This window comes from Hemitrygon akajei, chromosome 19, assembly GCF_048418815.1.
Source record: "Hemitrygon akajei chromosome 19, sHemAka1.3, whole genome shotgun sequence".
In the NCBI taxonomy this organism is placed as follows: domain Eukaryota; kingdom Metazoa; phylum Chordata; class Chondrichthyes; order Myliobatiformes; family Dasyatidae; genus Hemitrygon; species Hemitrygon akajei.
Genome location: NC_133142.1, coordinates 10911565 through 10931117, shown reverse-complemented (window position 1 = coordinate 10931117; position 19553 = coordinate 10911565). Strand labels below are relative to the sequence as shown.

The window sequence follows — 19553 nt, the reverse complement described above, 5'->3', positions numbered from 1 at the left end:
GACCATGTCTGCAAACTTATATGCATTGAGTTGTTGCTACATGATTGGCTGATTAGATATTTGTATTAATGTGCAGGCGTACATGTGTACCTAATAAATTGGCTACTAAGTGTATAGGGAGAGGGAGATGGTGTTGATCTCTCAGAGGATGAAACAGGGAATTATTAATGAGAAACAGCAAGAAAAAGGGCCTGGTTAAGGAAGGATTTGCTTTAATTGAAGGCAGTGCAGAGGAGATTTCTGCGATTGAGTTCTAGGATAAAGAGTTGTAATGTATGAAGGAAAGGTGAGTTGATTGGATTTAACTCCTTCGTGTATAGAATAAGAGGTAAAATATGATATTTTGAAGAGAATTGGCAGTATGGATACTAAGAGGATGTTTCCCTTTGTGTGGTAGCAAGAACTCTGGAGCATGGTCTGAAAGTAACAAAGTCGATTGAAGTGGAGATTATAAACATGAGATTCTGTATTTGCTGGAAATATAAAGCACATACACAAAATGCTGGAGGAGTTCAGCAAGTCAGGCAGCATCTATGGAAATGAATAAACAGTCAACGTTTTGGGCTGAGACCTTTCTTCGGGACTCTTCTTCACTGAAATGTCAATTGACAGATGTTTCAACTCTGAAGAAGAGGAAGAACACAGTGTATGAGTTACAAGTGGTGCTGGGGCCAAGGTTGGATTAACCATGAACTAAAGGGAAGATCAAGGTGTGAATGTCTAATCGTGCTTGCATTTCTTGTGCGTCATAGAAAACATACAGCACTTGAGGAGAGTTCTGGCTTGAAAACAACATTATAATGAGCTGTTTTGAACTTTACAGTGCAGGTTATAGAAAGAGGGCTAAGAGGTGGCTCAATGGAGACATGCAAATCATCTTGAGATTACATTGGGTGGTGGCGAGAATAATTGTCTCTTAGTTAAATGTGTCAAGAAACAAAGGATAAAGAATTTTAATTTTAATCAAAAAGTATCTCAGGAAAATAGTCCTTTTGATTCTGAAAAGAGTGAAAGCCTGAAACTTCTTGGAGACATAAGCGATTGCAGATGCTGGAATTTAGTGCAACAACCAAAATGGAGGAGAAACTCAACAGTTCAGGCAGTATCTGTGGCGAGAAATGAGCAATCGACCTATCAGATCAACAACATTTATCTGGACTGGAAATTGCTACCTCTAGGAGTGTGAGAACCAAATGAATCAGGGTTTTCAAAGAGAACCAGACTGTCACTGCAGGGAGAGGAATTTGCTGGCCTTGGAGTAAGATTACAGAACTGATAGAATTAGGTTGCTCCCCAAAGGAGCTGGCATTGTGTTCAACCAGTTGGAAATGTAGACAGACAAATTAAAAATGGAGTTCAACATAGACAAGTGTGGTATGTTGCATTGTGGGAAGTCAAATGTAAGAGGAAGGTATTGAAGGACAGAGAGTTCTTGGCTCAATGAATGTGGCATCTGAAGTTGACAGGGCGATAAAGGAAATGTATCGCCTCCTTGTCAGTATTGATCAGAGGATTGAGTGTAAATGTAATATTGCAGCAGTGTCAGGTATTGGAATGCTGCATTCAGGTCTGGTCGCCCCATTACAGGAAGGATGTGGATGTTTTGGAGAGGGTGCAGAAGAGGTTTATCAGAATGGTGCTTGAACTAGAGAGTAGAATTTATAAAGAGAGGTTGCACAAGCTTTCTATGTTTTCTCTGGAGAGGCGGAGGCTGAGTGAAGACCTTATTGAGGTCCTGATGAAGGGTCTCGGCCTGAAACATCAACTGTTTCTTTCTTCCCATAGATACTGCCTGACTTGCTGTGTTCCTACAGCATTTGTATGTGTGCTACTCTGAATTTCCAGCATCTATAGAATCGTGTGTGTTTCTGACAACTTTATGAGAGGCATATATAGAGCAGGCAACCAGTATCTATTTCCCTGAGTGGAAGTGTCAAATATTAGGTGACAGAAATTTAAGATGAGAGGTGGTAAGTTCAAGTGAGATTTGTGGGACAAAGATTTTTTTATGTAGAGAGTGATAGCTGCCTGGAACGTGCTCTCTGGGGAAGCAGATATGCTAGCAGCATTTAAGGGACATTTAAGTAGACACAAATAGGCAGGAAATGGGAGTGATTTAGACTGTGTGTGGATAAATAGTTTTAGATTAACATCATGGTTAGCACAGACTTTGTGAGCCAAAGGTCGTGGTCCAGTACTTACTGTTCAGTGTTCAATGTTCTAACCTGGAGTCCTGGTGCCTTCATTGCCTTCTACTTGAACTTCATCCTTTTGCTTTTACAACACCGCTTGTTTTCCATGTCTGCAAATGTTTTTGTTCCATTTTGTTGTAGTTGGCTACGCTGAATTTCCTCTGACATCAAACACACTCCAGCTCCCAGCCTGAGGCCAGCATCTCCAGAGTGCAATGCATAATTGGCAAGCTACTGACAGGACTCCACATTGGGACGAATATTACCCATTCCCGTTGCGCAAAAGAGGCTATTCCACCCATTGTGCCTGTACTGGATTTAGAAGGGAAACTTTCTTCCTTCCTAAGCTGCTTTTTTTGGCCAATGATTTTGAGTCTCCATCATCTGGTCACCAGATCTGTAACTGAAGATCCAAAGCCTGGAAGCATGTCCACCAGGCTCAAGGACAGCTTCCATCCAACTGTTAACACACTCTTGAATGGGCCTCTTGTACAAAAAGCTGGACTCTTGGCCTCATAATCTACCTTATTATGATCTTGTACTTTATCATTTAGCTGGACATAGAACATAACACCACATTTCAGGCTCCTTGACCCACAATTAACCTACACTTAAGATCAATCTAGCCCTTCTCTTCTGTTTTTCTATCATCCATGTGTCATATCTAAGAGTCTCTTAAATATCCTTAATGTATTTGCCTCTACCACCACCCCAGGCAGGGCATTCCACACGCCCACCACTCTCTTTTAAAAAGTTTACCTCCGACATACCCCCATGCTGTCCCGAAATTGTCTTAAAATCGTGTCCCCGTGTATTAACCATTTCTGTCCTGGGAAAAGATCTCTGGCTGTCCACTCGATCTTTACCTTCTATCATCTTGTACCCCTCTAACAAGTCACCTTTCATCCTCCTTAGCTCCAAAGAGAAAAGCCATAGCTCGCTCAATCTTTTTCTCATAAGTTGTGCTCTCTACTGCAAGCAGCCTCTTGCTAAATCTCTGCTGAACCCCTCTAAATCTTCCACATCCTTCCTAATGAGGTGACTAGAACTGAACACAATTCCACATGTGGTCTATAGAGCTGCAACATTCCCTCATGGCTTTGTACTCAGTCCCTTGACTAATGAAGGCCAACACACTTCTATAAAAGGATTTATGGACCCTAAGATCCCCCGGTTCCTCCACACTGCTAAGAATCCTGCCTTCAAGTTCTATATGTTGCCAAATGTCTCCTGACAAAACACCTGACGTGTATGTGTGTTTCACCTTTTCAGATCTGGTTTCCCGAGGCCTTGTCACATACCAGTTGAATTATTCGTGCTGTTACAACACTCTTCTCCTGGACGAGGAAAGATGCCAGCTGTTTGTGGGCTCAAAGAATTACCTCATTGCCCTCAACCTGAACAACATCAGCAAGCACGAGAAGAAGGTGAGGGAAAGCCCCTGGGTAGCAGGTCAGCTTGGCCTGAGGATTTGAGAAATGGTTCTGCTGGTTCTAAAGTTTAAAGTACACTTATTATCCAAGTATGTATAAATTATACAACCTTGAGATTCGACTGCTTACAGGCAGCCACGAAACAAGAAACTTGAAAGAACACAACTTTAAAAAAAGGACCAACACCCAAAGCGCAGAGAGAGAAAAAACATCCACAAATCATGCAAACAATAAAAGCAAGCAACAGCATTCAGAACGAAAGTGAGTCCATAGACCCAAATTGCATTGGTAGTTTGAGAACTGCAGGGTAGTATGAGATGTGTGAAGTTCTGGTTGCTTAGCTGTAGGGAGGATGTCATGAAGCTGGAAATAGTGAGGAGTGTTTCATAAAGATGGTACTGGGATTGGATGGCCTGTGCTATTAGGAAAGAACTGGATGGGTTGGGGCTGTTATCCCTGGAGTGAGGGATGATCTTATGAAGGTATATAAAATTACGTTGGGCATAGATGAGGTGGGTGGTCACCGTCTTTTTCCAAGGGAAAAACCAAAGGGTATAGAATTAAGGTGAGAGGAGAAAGATTTAAAGAGAATGTGAGTGTCAGATTTTTAACAAGGGTGCTTGATAAATGGAATAGGCTCCCAGAAGATATGGTGGAGATGGGGACAATTGCAACATTTACATGACATATGGAGAGGTCTGTGCATAGGGAAGATTGGACAAACACAGGCAAATGGGACTAGCTCAGGCTGGTATGCATGAGTTGGGCTGAAAGGTCCATTTTTTTGCTGCCTAACTCTTAGACTTCAACGCTAAAAGAGTAGTTCGAAGACTTTCATAAGATTTCTTACCCAAGAAGTATTGTGAATTTTGTTTAAATAAGACTATAAGACCACAGGAGCAGAAAAAAGGCTATTTGGCCCATCGAGTCTGTTCACCATTCCATCACAGGTGATTTATTATCCCTTTCAGTCCCATTCTCCTGCCTCCTCTGCACAACCTTTGATAACCTTACTAATCAAGAAACTATCAGCCTCCGCTCTAAATATACCCCAATGACTTTGCCTCCACAGCAGACTGTAGCAATGAATTCCATAGATTCACCACCCTCTGGCTAAAGAACCCCCTCCTCATCTCTGTTCTAAAGGGACATCCTTGTATTCTGAGGCTGTGCCCTCTGGTCCTAGGCTCCCCCACTACTGGAAAAATCTTCTCCACATCTACTCTACCTTGGCATTTCAATATTTGTTGGGTTGATAGACAGCCTAGCAAAGATTTCTCCTTTCACTCTCTCCCCATTGGAAGTGCCTCTGTCGTCTCAGAAAGATTAAGCTAGCCAGCACCTGTATTCAAGTAAGCCAGTTTGCCTAACATCTGTCAGTGTGCAAATGCTGGAATCCATTACTAAAATATAAAAACAGAACATTATAAATCATAATACGTTCAAGTAGAGTCAATGTGATCTTATGAAAGGGAAACTGAGTTTGACAAATTTATGCAGGAACCAAGTGTGGATAAATGAGAACTGAAAGCTGCAGTAAACTTGAATTACCAAGGCAGCATGGTCTCTTCTCACTGTTACCATGGGAAGGAGGTACAGAAGCCTTAGGCCCCACACTACCAAGTTTAGGAACAGTTATTACCCTTCACCCAACAGGCTCTTGAACCAAGGTGGATAACTTCACTCATCTCAACTCTGAACTGACTCCACAACCCATGGACTCACTTTCAAGGTCTCTACAACTCATATTCTCAATATATATTTTTTCTATTTGCACAGTTTATCTTCTTTCGCACATTGGTTGTTTGAACATAAGAACATAAGAAATAGGAGCAGGAGTCGGCCATCTGACCCATCGAGCCTATTCCGCCATTCAATAAGATCGTGGCTGATCTGGCCATGGACTCATCTCCACCTACCTGCCTCTTCCACATAACCTGTAATTCCCCAACTATACAAAAATCTAATCCAACCTTGTCTCAAATATATTTACTGAGGTAGCCTTCACTGCTTCATGGGGCAGAGAATTCCACAGATTCACCACTTTCTGGGAAGAGCAGCTCCTCCTCATCTCTGTCGTAAATCTACTCCCCCAAATCTTGAAGCTACATCCCCTAATTCTAGTCTCAACTATCAGTGGAAACGACTTCCCTGCCACTATCTTATTTATCCCTTTCATAACTTTATATGTTTCTATAAGTTCCTCTCAATCTTCTGAATTGTCAGTCTTTGTGTAGTTTTTCATTGATTCTATTGTATTTCTTTGTGCTATTGTGAATGCCTGCAAGAAAATGAATCTCGGGGTAGTGTACTGTACGGTGACATAAATGTACTTTGATAATAAATTTACTCTGGTCTTTGAAGACAGTCAAAATATCACGGAAAATGTTACTGTGCACAATAGGTGTTCATGGTTTTAGGATTAATATATAAACAGGGAAAGAGGATTAACTGACTAGCGGAAAACAGAGTCAAGCTGCTTTGGTTGCTTTCAGTTTGGAAAGCTGTAATTAAGTGGGGTCCCACAGGGATCAGTGCTGGGGCTTTGGCAGTTTATAATCTTTGCTAATGACATAGGTGTAGGGCAAAACAAAGCACGTTGTGCGCAGGACGCAAAGAGTTTGCAAAAGGGCGTAGATATGTTAAGTGAATGGGCAAAAAAACGACAGTATAAAATGAGGAAAAGGATGTTATCTCATCTGCGATTATCAAAAGGGAACTATTGTTTCAGTGGAACCACTTCAGAATGGTACTGTCCTAAGGGGTCTGGATATTCTCATCCTTGAACACGCAAAGTTACCTTACCTGTGTAGCAGGTACTAGAACATAGAACAATACAGCAGAGTAGAGACCCTTCGGCCCATGATGTTCTGCTGACCTTTCAGTCTACTCCACAGTCAACATAACCCATCCCTCCTATGTAACTCATAACCAACAATTTTTGTCTTTTATCCATGTGCCGATTTAAGACTCTCTTAAATGCCCTTAATGTACAGAAACAGCCTCTACCGCCACTCTATGTGTAAAAAGATCTTACCTCTGACATCTCCACTGAACTTTCCTCCACGCATCTCAAAAGAATGCACTCACATATTGACCATTGCCACCCCAGAGGAAAAGGCGCTTTCTGTCCACTCTGTTAATGCTTTTTATGATCTTATACACCAATATCAAGTCACCTCTCATCTTCTTCGTTCCTAGCAATGGCACAATAGCGTGGTAGTTAGTGTAACTCTGTGACAGTGTGCCAGTGACCTACATGCAATCCCATCACTGTGTGAAAGGTGTTTGTACTTCCTTCCTGTGGCCATTTCTTCCAGTTTTCCTCTGGGTGCCCTGGTTTCCTCCCAAATTCCAAAGTGTAGGTTAATTGGTCACGTGGGTGTAATTGGGTGGTGTGAGCTAGTTGGGCCAGAAGGGATTGTAACAATTCAGTATCTTTGAATAAATAAGGGAAAAAGCCCTTGCTTGCACAACCTTTCCCCATAAGACAATTTAGGAGGGTGGGCTTGAGTGAAAAAGGGACAGGATATAGTGGCAGGAAACCTACCTGATATCTGTACAGAATATTGATGGGACCATACCTGGCGTTTAACCCACAGTTTTAGCCTCAATTCAGAGGGGATGTGCTTGCATCTTGCGTGGTGGGATGGCGGTGCATGTCTACCAAAGGAGGTGTGAGGCACTTCTTCCTACCGCCAGCCTTGGGCAAGGTGTAGCACCTGCTTCGCCCCACAATCAGGGTCACAGGAAGCTATGGCAGCAGGCGGTGGATGGTCTTATGAGCAGCCGGTGCACATCACAAGTCCTGCTTATGTGACCACTGACACCAGCCAGACAATCTCTGAAGAGTGTTGATAATGGCTGAGGTCACCCGTCTTGTTAAGACACTGCCCAGAAGAAGGCAGTGGCAACCCACTTGTGTAGAAAAATTTACTGGGAACAATCCTGGTCAAAGACCGTAATCGCCCACGCCATACGACACGGTGCATAATGATGGCGATGAGTATACACTGCTCTGAGGATGGGGTACATTGGAAGGTGAAGGTTCGTTTGTTTAGTTTTGCCACTCTTAATCCAGATGCCTGATCTTGTGAGCTGTGATATTAAATATTTTGATGGCAAGTATTAAAAGCAGAGCAAACCTAGCTGTTTGCATGATGCTGTTACAGTGCCAGCATCAGTGATCCAGGTTCAATTCCGCCGTTGCCTGTAAGGAGTTTGTACCTTCCCCCCCCGTGACCACGTGTGTTTCCTTCAGGTGCTCTGGTTTCTTCCCACGTGTCGGGCCGGAATCTCTAATTAAAAGCAGATATCTTACTCACACTTCTCGCTCCTATGGGTTGGGATCCTGCTGTGTACCACTTTCCACGTTTGTCCAGCGCACTTCTGCTTCAGTGAGTGTAAAGTGGTTTTCAGTTGATCTTGAGAAGTACTGCATGTGCCCCTTCTGCATAAGAGCGCACGGCCGGAGATGTGTGAACAGCAAGATCCCACAAGTAACAATGTGTTGACAATTCACCACCTGCCCCAGTGACATTGGCTAGGGATTATGTATTGGCCTTTCGCTGGAGGTATCACTCAGCTTTTCTTCAAAATACTGCCACTGGTTTATTTGTAGTCGCTGTAATAAACAGACAGGGTCTCAAATTATAGGATAAAGGCCACCTTTGTTTTGGTCAAGTTCTTTTCTTACAGGTTTTTTTGGGGGTTTCCTTGTTTTGTGGCCTCCTGTTAGGACAAATTTCAAGACTGTAAAATATCTACATCTACTTTGAACTTTGAACTCTGTGCTTCATTGGCTAGTCAGTGCAAGTGCTGTCTGGGTTACCCTGTAGGTAAGAGTCAAGAGCACTATGGACACTTTAGCTTGGCTGAAGTTTCACTGATGCACTCATTCTCCACCCAGAGCCACAAGTAAGGAGATTTTACTGGGGAAGTATTGATAGGGAGAATGCATGCAGACTTTTTCCCCTCAGGCTGGGTGAGATGAGAACTAGAGATCATGGATTTAGGGTGAAAAGCGAAATCTTTACAGGAAATTTGAGGAGGATCTTCTTCACTCAGAGACTGGTGTGAGGGTGAAACTTAGATTTAAATTAGCTTTATTTATCACATGTACATAAAACATATAGTGAATGTGTTAGCATCAAATGAAATCAGTGAGGATCGTACTGGGCAGACTGTAAGTGTTTGCAAACTTCCATCCCCAACATAACATGCCCACAGCTCACAGAGCCTCACTGTATGTCTTTGGGATATGGGAAGAAACCAGAGCAAACCAAAGCACCCAGAGGAAACCCACATGTTCACAGAGAGTGCATACAAACTCCTTACAGACAGCGGCGGGAATTGAGCCTTGATCAGTAATCGTTGACACTTTAAAGTGATGCACTAACTAGTACGCTACCATCCCGCCCCACTTCAAGTTGCCAACAAAAATGGTGAATGAAGTTTAATTGTAATGTTTAAGACAGGTTTCGATAGGTACACGGGTGTGAATAGGCCCAACGTCAGGCAGGTTATCGTGGGCAAACTAGGCCGAAGAACTTACTTCTGAGCTCTAGTAGTGCTCTAGTACATGATGAGGTGAAAATGCCTTTCAGTAACCATTGGGTTAAATTTTAATTGGCAGATCAGTCTTGTGCTTGTGAGAGTTTTGTGTTTAATGATCAGACTGTGTTTGTAACTCTGGGGTTTGGATCCCGGTGGGAGGGTTCATGACCCGTCGTTCTGGCAGGCTGGTGTTGCATTCAACTCACTCTGGTTGTCTGTCTTTCAGATTTACTGGCCGGCCCCTGTGGAGTGGAGAGAGGAATGCAACTGGGCAGGAAAAGATTTACACGTGAGTGAGCCCACTTACAATTGTCCTTGCGCACCATTTGACAGGCAGTACCACAGCCACCATGAACCAACAGGGGTCTTCCCTAATCTCCAGCCCTGAAACACATACATAGCCATGTATTACTGGTTGTCTGAATGCAGAAGACAGGTCAAAATATTTTTTTGGAAGTGTTGTGTCCTCAAATTTTTTTTTTGCTTATGATAAACCACTTAAAGCTGAACACAAATTTAAGTTCGGACTACTTGTATCACATGGGAATTTGGAGAAACGAAATTAACTTTTATTGAATATAGTATGTTTAATTGCATAATAGTGTGAATGCTTTGCAATAGTTCAACTCCACTAAAATGTTTTGTTGATGACTTTCATTTAGACTCAATGTCTGAGGCTTCTCGCTTAAGTGTCCAACAATAATCAGCCAGAATTGATGGATTCCAGTTGCTCTGATTACAATGTCCTGTTGAAACCTTTCACTGTGTTTGTCACTGAAAGTGCTAAGATTTGCAGGGAAGAAGTCTAAATGGGAATGCAGAAAATTAATCTTTACTGACATGTTGCACTTTGTGGTTTTGTATGCTTGAAGGATGTTACTCAACCAGCTGCATGTAGTTTGGTACTCTGTAACCAAGAAAATTTTCAACAACATTCTTGAAAGCCTTCCATGTGATTTTCACCAGTCCCACTAGAAGTTCTTTTAAATGTCTGTCATCGATGACCTGTTTGAGTTGTGGACCAACAAAAATGCCTTTTTAATCTTGGCATCAGTTGTTCTGACTTGAATTATGAGTTGAAATAGCAAATATAGGCAATTTTTAAAAAATAGTGTGTGGTAGGGAAATTTCATGCTGATTTTCATGATCAGCAGCCCAAAATCCATAAGGTACACCCAGAATTATTCAGGAAGCAAAATCTTTGTTGCCCAGTGAAATCGGAAAGGTTACGCAAGTATTAAGAGCACATTGAAAAGTTGTCCTGTCCCAGAAGGTGGGAAGCAAGTTTGGCAGCAGGTATCTGGATACGGTTGGACATTTGGTGTGTATCATAAATACTGCCTCACTTTTGAAGAAGAATATTAGTTCCTCGTAACTGTGTGCTGAGCTTGGATGAAGACTGTGAGAAGGTCTTCAATATCTGCTTCACAGAACCATAGAACATTACAACACAGAAGCAGGCCTTTTGGCCCTTCTTGGCTGTGCTGAACCATTTTTCTGCCTAGTCCCACTGACCTGCACCTGGCCCATGTCCCTCCATACACTACTCATCCATGTTTCTGTCCAAGTTTTTCTTAAATGTTAAAAGTGAGCCTGCATTTACCACTTCACCTGGCAGCTCATTCCACAGTCCCACCACTCTCTGCGTGAAGAAGCCCCCCCCAATGTTCCCTTTAAACTTTTACCCCTTCATCCTTAACCCATGTCCTCTGGTTTTTTTTCTCCCCTAGCCTTAGTGGAAAAAGTGCTTGCATTCACTCTATCTATACCCATCATAATTTTATATACCGCTATCAAATCTCCCCTCATTCTTCTATGCTCCAGGGAATAAAGTCCTAACCTATTCAACCTTTCTTTGTAACTCAGTTTCTGAAGTCCCGGCAACATCCTTGTAAACCTTCCCTGCACTCTTTCAACCTTATTAATATCCTTCCTGTAATACGGTGATTCCTGTAATTCCTGTAATTCATCTGGCAGCACCAATTGCTGCTGGTTATCAAGACATTTTTTTTCTTTAAATCCAACCTGTAACATCAACTTGCAAATTTTGCCACCACTGAGTTCTTCAGTTCCTTGTTCCATGGTTCAGCATCTCCTGTGTCCGCAACAAACACATTTTCTTTCTTAAAAACAAGTGGTGCAACGGTAATGCAGCAGTTAAATTAGCAGAATAGTATTGAGTTCAAATCCTTCCATGCAGCTGTGGAATTTAAACTTACTTAATTCAATTATCTGGAATTGCTTAAAGTGAAAGCTGGTCTTAGTAATGGTTATTAAAACCCATCTGGTTTACTACTATCTGTCAGTGGGGGAGGTCTATAGACTCTATAGACTATTCGGGCACAAACATGAGAAAATATTGATTGAACGTCGATTTCTCAAACTTCCAGTAATTGCCCCTTCCCTCTCCTTCACCATTCTCCATTCTCATTTCTCTCTCTCACCTTATCTCCTCACCTGCCCATCACCTCCCTCTGGTGGTCCTTCCCCCTTCCCATTTCTTCCATGGTATTCTACCCTCTCCGTTCAGAATACCTCCATCTCCAGCTCTTTACCTCTTTCACCAACTTCCCCGTCCCTTCACCCCTCACCCTCTCCTGCTTTCACCTTGTACTTCTTCCCCCCACCCCCGACCTCTTTACACTGACTTTTTCTAGTTCTCATGAAGGGTTTCAGCCTGAAAAGTCGAGTGTCAACTCTTCTCCGTAGAGGCTACTTGGCCTGCTGAGTTCCTCCAGCATTTTGTGTATGTTGCTCAGACTACCCAGTCAAGCTTGTGCGTTACTTCAGATCACAGTAATATGGTTGACTTTTGACTGCTCTATAATTCTCTGTAGGTTGTTTGTCTAACATTGGTTCATTTGGACCAGGGTCACATTTAATTCGGTGAGGTAGCTTGTGATGTTTTATCAAGTTCCACCGAGATGTAACACTGAGCGTCATTCCACCGAGATGTAACACTGAGTGTCATAGGAAGTCATTCCTGCCTGTGGCCATCAAACTTTACAACTCCTCCCTCGGAGTGTCAGACACCCTGAGCCAATAGGCTGGTCCTGGACTTATTTCCACTTGGCATGATTAACTTATTATTTAATTATTTATGGTTTTATATTGCTATATTTCTACACTATTCTTGGTTGGTGCGGCCGTAACAAAACCCAATTTCCCTCGGGATCAACAAAGTATGTCTGTCTGTCTGTTAAAAGCAACAACCAAACTGCTGGAGGAACTCTGTGGGTCGAGCAGCATCCGTAAGGGGAAAGGAACGGTCAATATTTCAGGGCAAAGCCGACATTAGGATTAGGGTTTTGACCTGAAACATTGAGAGTTCCTCTCCCCCAGCAGATGTTCAGTCTGCTGAGTTCCTACAGCAGAATTGTTTGTTGCTCTGGATTCCAGCATCTGCAATCTATTGTGCCTCGATTTCTCACTTTTCAAACTAAACTACAGTTCAGAAGTGGTAATTTTTAGAACTTATTTATTGAGATACAGTGAGGAATAGGCCCTCCCGGCCCTTCGAGCCATGCTGCCTAGCTAACCACCAATCTAATCGTGGGACAACTTAACAATAACCAGTAAACCTACCAACAGTCTTTGGAACGTAGGAGCAAACTGGAGCACCCAGAGGAAACCCATGAGGTTATAGGGAGACCGTGCAAACTCCTCACAGGCAGTAGCAGGAATTGAACCTGGGTCGCTGGTAAAATGTTGTTCTAACCACTGCACTCCCTTGCCACCCCATTCTTTGAGCTGTACACAAAACCTTATGGGGCTTGACAGATTAAGTGCGGAGCTGATGTTCCCTGAGCAGGGATGTCAGCAACAAGAGGTCACAGTCTGAAAAAAAATATGATCAAGCATGCTGGACTAAGGCAAGGACAAATTTCTTCCCTCAGAGGGTGGTGAATCTTTGATATTCTCCATTCACTAGTACTGGTCAATTAATCTTAGAGTAGGTTAAAAGGTCGACACATCGTGAGCTGAAGGGTTTGTATTATGTGCAATCTTCTGTGCTTTTGTTGTTTAATAGGAGTGTTGAGGTTCAGTTGTCACTGATATTCAAAACAAAGTTTGTTAGATTTTTTGGATATTAAGGGCTTCATGGAATTAGGGGTCTTTCTAGGAAAGATTAAGTCCTTTTACCAGGGAGGGGGTGCTAAAATCAAGAGGATTAAGATTAGAGTCACGAGATTTAAAAGGGGTATCAGGGGCAGGTTCTTCACACAAGGGTGGTACAGCGTTGGAATGAACACTCAGAAACAGTGGTTGAGGCAGACACCTTAGTGATATTAAAAGCTATGCAGACAATAGCTGCACAATGGTGCAGCAGTCAACATTACACTTTTACAGTGCCAGTGGCCAAGGTTCAGTGTTGCCACTGTCTGTGAGGAGGTTGTGTGTTCTCTCTATGACTGTGTTGATTGCCTCTGGGTGATCTGGTTTCCTCCCACCTTCTAAAGACTTATGAGTACGTAGCTTAATTGGTCACATGGTGTAATTGAGTGAATTGGGCTTGTTTCTCCAGAAGGGCCTGTTACTGTGCTGAACCTTTAAGTAAGGAAATAATTACGTACATGAGTAGGAGAAGTTTAGAGGGCTAGGGGCCAAATGCAGGCAGATGGGACTAGCATGCTGGGAAACACAACTGGCATAGACAAGATGGCTGAAGTGCCTGTTCCCAGGTTGTGTGAATTCTATGATTCTAAAGAGGAAATAGATCAGACTGTCTTTTTGAAGAGCAGAGATAATCCCGGGGCTAATAACCTACTCCTACTTCTCATTCTTTTGTATTCTTTAAGAATGTTATAGCCAGGGGGTGGTAATGGGGACAAGCTCCCATCCCACTACCTATTAAATGCTCCCAATGGTGTCAAGTCAAGTCAAGTCACTTTTATTGTAATTTCGACAATAACTGCTGGTACAGTGCATAGTAAAAATGAGACAATGTTTTTCATGACAATGGTGTTACATGAAACAGTACAAAAACTAGACTGAACTATGAAAAAAAAACAACACAGAGAAAAAAAACACGCAACAACTACACTAGACTACAGACCTACCCAGGACTGCATAAAGTGCACAAAACAGTGCAGGCATTACAATAAATAATAAACAGGACAATAGGGCAGTAAGGTGTCAGTCCAGGCTCTGGGTATTGAGGAGTCTGATGATAGCTTGGGGGAAGAAACTGTTACATAGTCTGGTTGTGAGAGCCCAAATGCTTCGGTGCCTTTTCCCAGATGGCAGGAGGGAGAAGAGATTGTATGAGGGGTGCGTGGGGTCCTTCATAATGCTGTTTGCTTTGTGGATTCAGCGTGTGGTGTAAATGTCCATGATGGCGGGAAGAGAGACCCCGATGATCTTCTCAGCTGACCTCACTATCCGCTGCAGGGTCTTGCGATCCGAGATGGTGCAATTTCCGAACCAGGCAGTGTGCGTCTCAAGTAGCCTCTGTCAACCAAGTTCACAAGTTCACCAAACTGAGCTACTAATCCGGCGAAACCATTTCTATTGACAGAAGAAGGGGCAAAGGTGGGTTACTGGCTCTTTAAAAAAACAGTTGCTTCAGGCAGATGTGGCTCATCAGTCATGGTTGGCAGCTTATTTAGGAGAAGGAACACTGATCTCAAACCTCCACTGCCTTGTGACCAAACTCACTCATGGGGAAGACTTCAGGAGTAAACCCCGATGAAAAATCCAGAGATGGAGTCTCGAAGACAATCCAACATTGAGTTCAATGCTGACTAGTGGCTCCTGTGATGCTGCTGGTGCCAAACTGTATCGGTCTCTGCCATTCCTTTGGGTTCATCATATGTGTGGAGAGGGGGAGCTTGCTACATGGGCAACAGCTTGTGTTCCATATCTTACTGCCCAGGCTTGAGTATCTAGACAGCTAGGACACAACATCCATGGTCAACCCTGACCAACGGAGACCCTCACTCACTTCTCTTCCTTCTACATTATTAATGCAAGTTTTCTTTTGTTAATCAACAGACTGGCTCATGAGTGAGGTTTCTGAGGCAGTGTCGAAAAATAACTAGCAATTTATGACTGAGGTGAAGAGACAATAATTAATATAAAGAGAATGTAATGAAAGGTTGCTGTTTGGAGAAATGCATAGTTGTACAATTTTTATTTGTTGGCTGGAACTGTTCTGTGGGTAAGACAATGAGCGCACTGTCTGAAGCGTTACTGAAGATTCTGGCTTAGTCAATGTGTAATAAATTTGTGGTTTAAGAACCCAACTAGCTCATTGGTTTGTTTTCTCGAATCAGAATCAGCCCTTTATCCATCTCTCCCTTGCTTAGTCCACTAGTCTTAGTCTTTCAACTTTAGAACATGGATATTTAGAGTTATAGTGATTGAGTAAAGGAATAGGCAGACCCAGCTGTGCAAAAGGGGTAGTTCAATCTGGCTGTGAATATTCAGATTTCCGACTCGTGTATTTATCACATTTGACTGACTGCTCATTATACTGCTGGCGTTTATAACAGCAAAGAAAGTCCTCCTCCTCTGTCTGTCCTTGACTATCTTCTCTATGGTGTCCCGGGTGTGGTTCAGGGTCCTCATTTCTGCCTGTATGGTACGGCGTCAAGATCTCTTTAGTCTCCCACATTTCCTCTGCCCTTCAGGAGATTAATGAAGTGCTGTCTTGATGATAAATTTGGCCTCTCTGCTCATCACATGCCCAGTCCATTGCCAACGTTTCCTCATGACAATTGTGGCCATGTCCTCTTGGCGATGCTGAAGGAGTAGGGCGTGGTTGGAGATTGTTCTTGGCCTGAAGATATGGATGACTTTATGGAGACTCATGGTATGGAATGATGACAGCTTGGCAAGGTTGGTCTCTATCATGCATCAGCATTCTGACCCATACAAAACATGTCATTTGTTTTTAACAACTAACATACTCAGGGATGTGCTGGCAGCAACCTGCAAATGTTGCCACATGTTCTGGCGCCACCGTGGCATGACTACAATGTTCAGCAGAACAACACAAACTGCAACAATAACAGAATGAAACAAGACAACAACAGCAAACCAAGACCCTTTTCCACACTTCCACTCACTCGGCCCCTCACATAAACAGACAGGCCTCCAAACCCAGAACGGGGCACCTCCGTGCTTTTAGTTCTTGGCCCTGGACGCTCAGATGTCAATCTCCTACCTCTAGGTCCTCGGCCCAGATTTGTAGAGTCAAACTTGTGGCCGTGTTAACTTCAAAATTCACTCAAAATTATAATACAATCAACTGACCAATGCTAGGTACTCTTGTTCAATCTGGGAAGCTCAAAGTACAATTTATTATCAAAGTACATATATGTCACTATATACAATCCTGAGATTTGATTTCTTTCAGTAAATCCAAGAAAGACAATGGAATCAGTGAAACACCACTCTCAACAGGATGGAGAAACAACCATTGCGCAAAATACAACAAACAACAAATATGAAAGAGAAAAAAAAATCAGCAATTAATATCGAGAACATGGGATGAAAAATCCTTGAACGTGAGCTACAGGTTGTGGGAACAGTGCAATAATGGGGTGAGTGAAGTTCAAGAGGCCGACATTTGAGGAGTAATAACTGTTCCTGAATCTGGTGGTGTGAGTCCCGAGGCTCTTGTACCTTCTTCCTGATGGCAGCATCAAGAAGGGATTATGGCCCAGGTGGTGGGTCTGTGCTGCTTTCCCATGACAGCACTCACTGTAGATGTGCTCAGTGTTGGGGAAGGCTTTACCCATGATGGATTGGGCTGTATCAACTACATTTTGTATGATTTTGTATTGGCGTTTCCATACTAGGCTGTGATGGAGCCAGTCAATGTACTCTCCCCCACACATCCACAGAAATCTGTCCAAGTTTTAGATGTCATGCCAAATCTTCACCAATTCTTAAGGAATTAAATGCACCTCCGTGCTTTCTTCATAGTTGCACTTATGGCCTGGGACCATGACAGATCCTCTGAAATAAAGTTGCTGACACTCTCCACCTCTGATCCTCTGATGAGGACTGGCTCAAGGACTTCTGGTTTCCTCCTCCTGAAGTCAATAATCATCTTGGTCTTGTTGACATTGAATGAGAGTTGGAGGCATATGCTGATTCTTCACCACCTTTGATCCGGCCGACGACTGTGGTGTCATCGGCAAACTTAAATATGGCATTGGAGCGATGGATCAGAAGTGGAGAGAGTGGGCAGTTTCAAATTCTTGGGTGTCAAGATCTCTGGGGATCTAACCTGGTCCCAACATATCGATGTAGTTATAAAGGAGGCAAGACAACGGCTATACTTCATTAGGAGTTTGAAGAGGTTTGGCATGTCAACAAATACACTCAAAAACTTCTATAGTTGTACCATGGAGAGCATTCTGACAGGATGGATCACTGTCTGATATGGAGGTGTTACTGCATAGGACCAAAAGAAGCTGCAGAAGGTTGTAAATCTAGTCAGCTCCATCTTGGTGACTAGCCTACAAAGTAGCCAGAACATCTTCAGGGAGCGGTGTCTCAGAAAGGCAGCTTCCATTATTAAGGACCTTCAGGACCCAGGGCATGTCCTTTCTCACTGATACCAGCAGGGAGGAGGTACAGAAGCCTGAAGGCACACACACAGTGATTCAGGAACAGCTTCTTCCCCTCTGCCATCCAATTCCTAAATGGACATTGAATCTTTGGACACCACCTCACTTTTTTTTAATATACAGTATTTCTGTTATTACATGTTTTTTTAATCTATTCAATATGCGTATACTGTCATTGCTTTACTTATTTATTATTGTTGTTATTTTTCTCTCTCTGCTAGATTGTGTATTGCATTGAACTGCTGCTGCTAAGTTAACAAATTTCACGTCACATGCCGGTGATAATAAACCTGATTCTGATTTGTAGCCTCACAGTCCTGAGTATCGAGCAGGTAGAGCAGGGGGCTGAGCACACAGCCTTGTGGTGCACCTGTGCAGAGGGAGATTGTGGAGGAGATGTATCCTGAATCCTAATTATCATATCTCTACCTCTTCTCCTGCTTTTGCTTCCGCCATTCCAATGGCAAACCAGAGAGTGAAGACAGTGGAAACTCATTGAACAGTTGTATGAAGCACAGCAGGCTCCCTAGTGAAGTGGACATGACCACGTTACACATTCTCTGTCTCCAGTTCCATACTGTGCCGCTGACAATGCCCCCTCAGAATGGCCCATTCTCCTAAGTAGCTAAAAGAGAAGGGCATGCTATAGCAGATGATCCGTCAGTTAGAATGTGAACCTTCACTATCACCTGAATGGAGAGAGGAAATATCCTAGTATGCAGGGATTGATGGCACACTATTTAACAGCGGTTAAATCTATGACAGATGTCAAACACTCACAATATAATGAGATTATCAGCAGTATAATCTGATTTGAATGGGAGATCCTGGATGTTATTTGATCGTGCAGTGTTTTAATTGAGTTTGTGGAAGTTAACACAGATTGTGGCATCTGAACCTAAGATGCTTGCTGCTCTTCCTCGTACATGACTGTTTCCTCTCATCCGACCCTGCAGATTGGATTAAAACTCCAAACACTGGGTATAAGAGTCTCTACTGAATGAGGACCCACAGCAGTGTAGCAGTTAGCGTAAAGCTTTACTGCATTACCGCTGTAAGACTGGGGATTGATTCCCATTGCTGTCTGTAAGGAGTTTCTATCTTCTTCCCATGATTGTATGGTTTCGTCTCGGTGTTCAGGTTTTCTCCCACATTGCAAAGACGTACGGGTTAGAGTTATGCAGTTGTTGGCAGCCTACGCTGATGCTGGAAGCATGGAGACAGTTGCACGCTACCCGGTGCAATCCTCACTGATTCAACTTGATGCAAGCAACCTATTTCACTGTATCTTATACATGTGATAAATGAAGCTTATCTCTATCACTTTATAAATAATATTATCTGGTTTCCTTGATGTATGTCTGCAGCACTACTATGGAGCAGTCAATCAACTGATGGATCAGAATCAGAATCAAGTTTAATATCACTGGCGTAGGTTGTGAATGAAACGTTAACTTTGTGGCAGGAGTTCATGCAATGCATAATAATAGAGAAAAAAAGTGTGTGTGTGTGGGTGTGGGTGTGGGTGTGTGTATTTTTTCAATAAGTAATGCAAAAATAGAAATTTAAAAAAGTCGTTAGGTAGAGTTCATGTCCATTATGGAGTCAATGTCCATTTAAAAATCGGATGGCAGAAGGGAAGAAGCTGTTCCTGAATCGCTGAGTGTGCGCCTTCTGGCTTCTGTACCTCCTCCCTGATGCTTACGATGAGAAGAGGACTGTCCTGCTCTGACTTTTGCACCTGAAATCACTTCCCAACTTCAGACTTCAGCCTCTCCAATGCCAGTCTA

General features: G+C 42.9%; 1 protein-coding gene across 5 annotated transcripts in view; it reads left to right on the top strand.

The window, feature by feature from the left end:
- Nucleotides 1-19553, top strand: part of LOC140741739 (semaphorin-3A-like) — a 232579-nt gene that overhangs the window by 110624 nt on the left and 102402 nt on the right. For all 5 annotated transcript variants that reach the window (XM_073072064.1, XM_073072068.1, XM_073072066.1 and 2 more), the window contains exons 3-4: nucleotides 3465-3619; nucleotides 9408-9470. In XM_073072064.1, the coding sequence (XP_072928165.1) occupies nucleotides 3465-3619; nucleotides 9408-9470 (218 nt within the window). The remainder of the gene's footprint in view (nucleotides 1-3464; nucleotides 3620-9407; nucleotides 9471-19553) is intronic.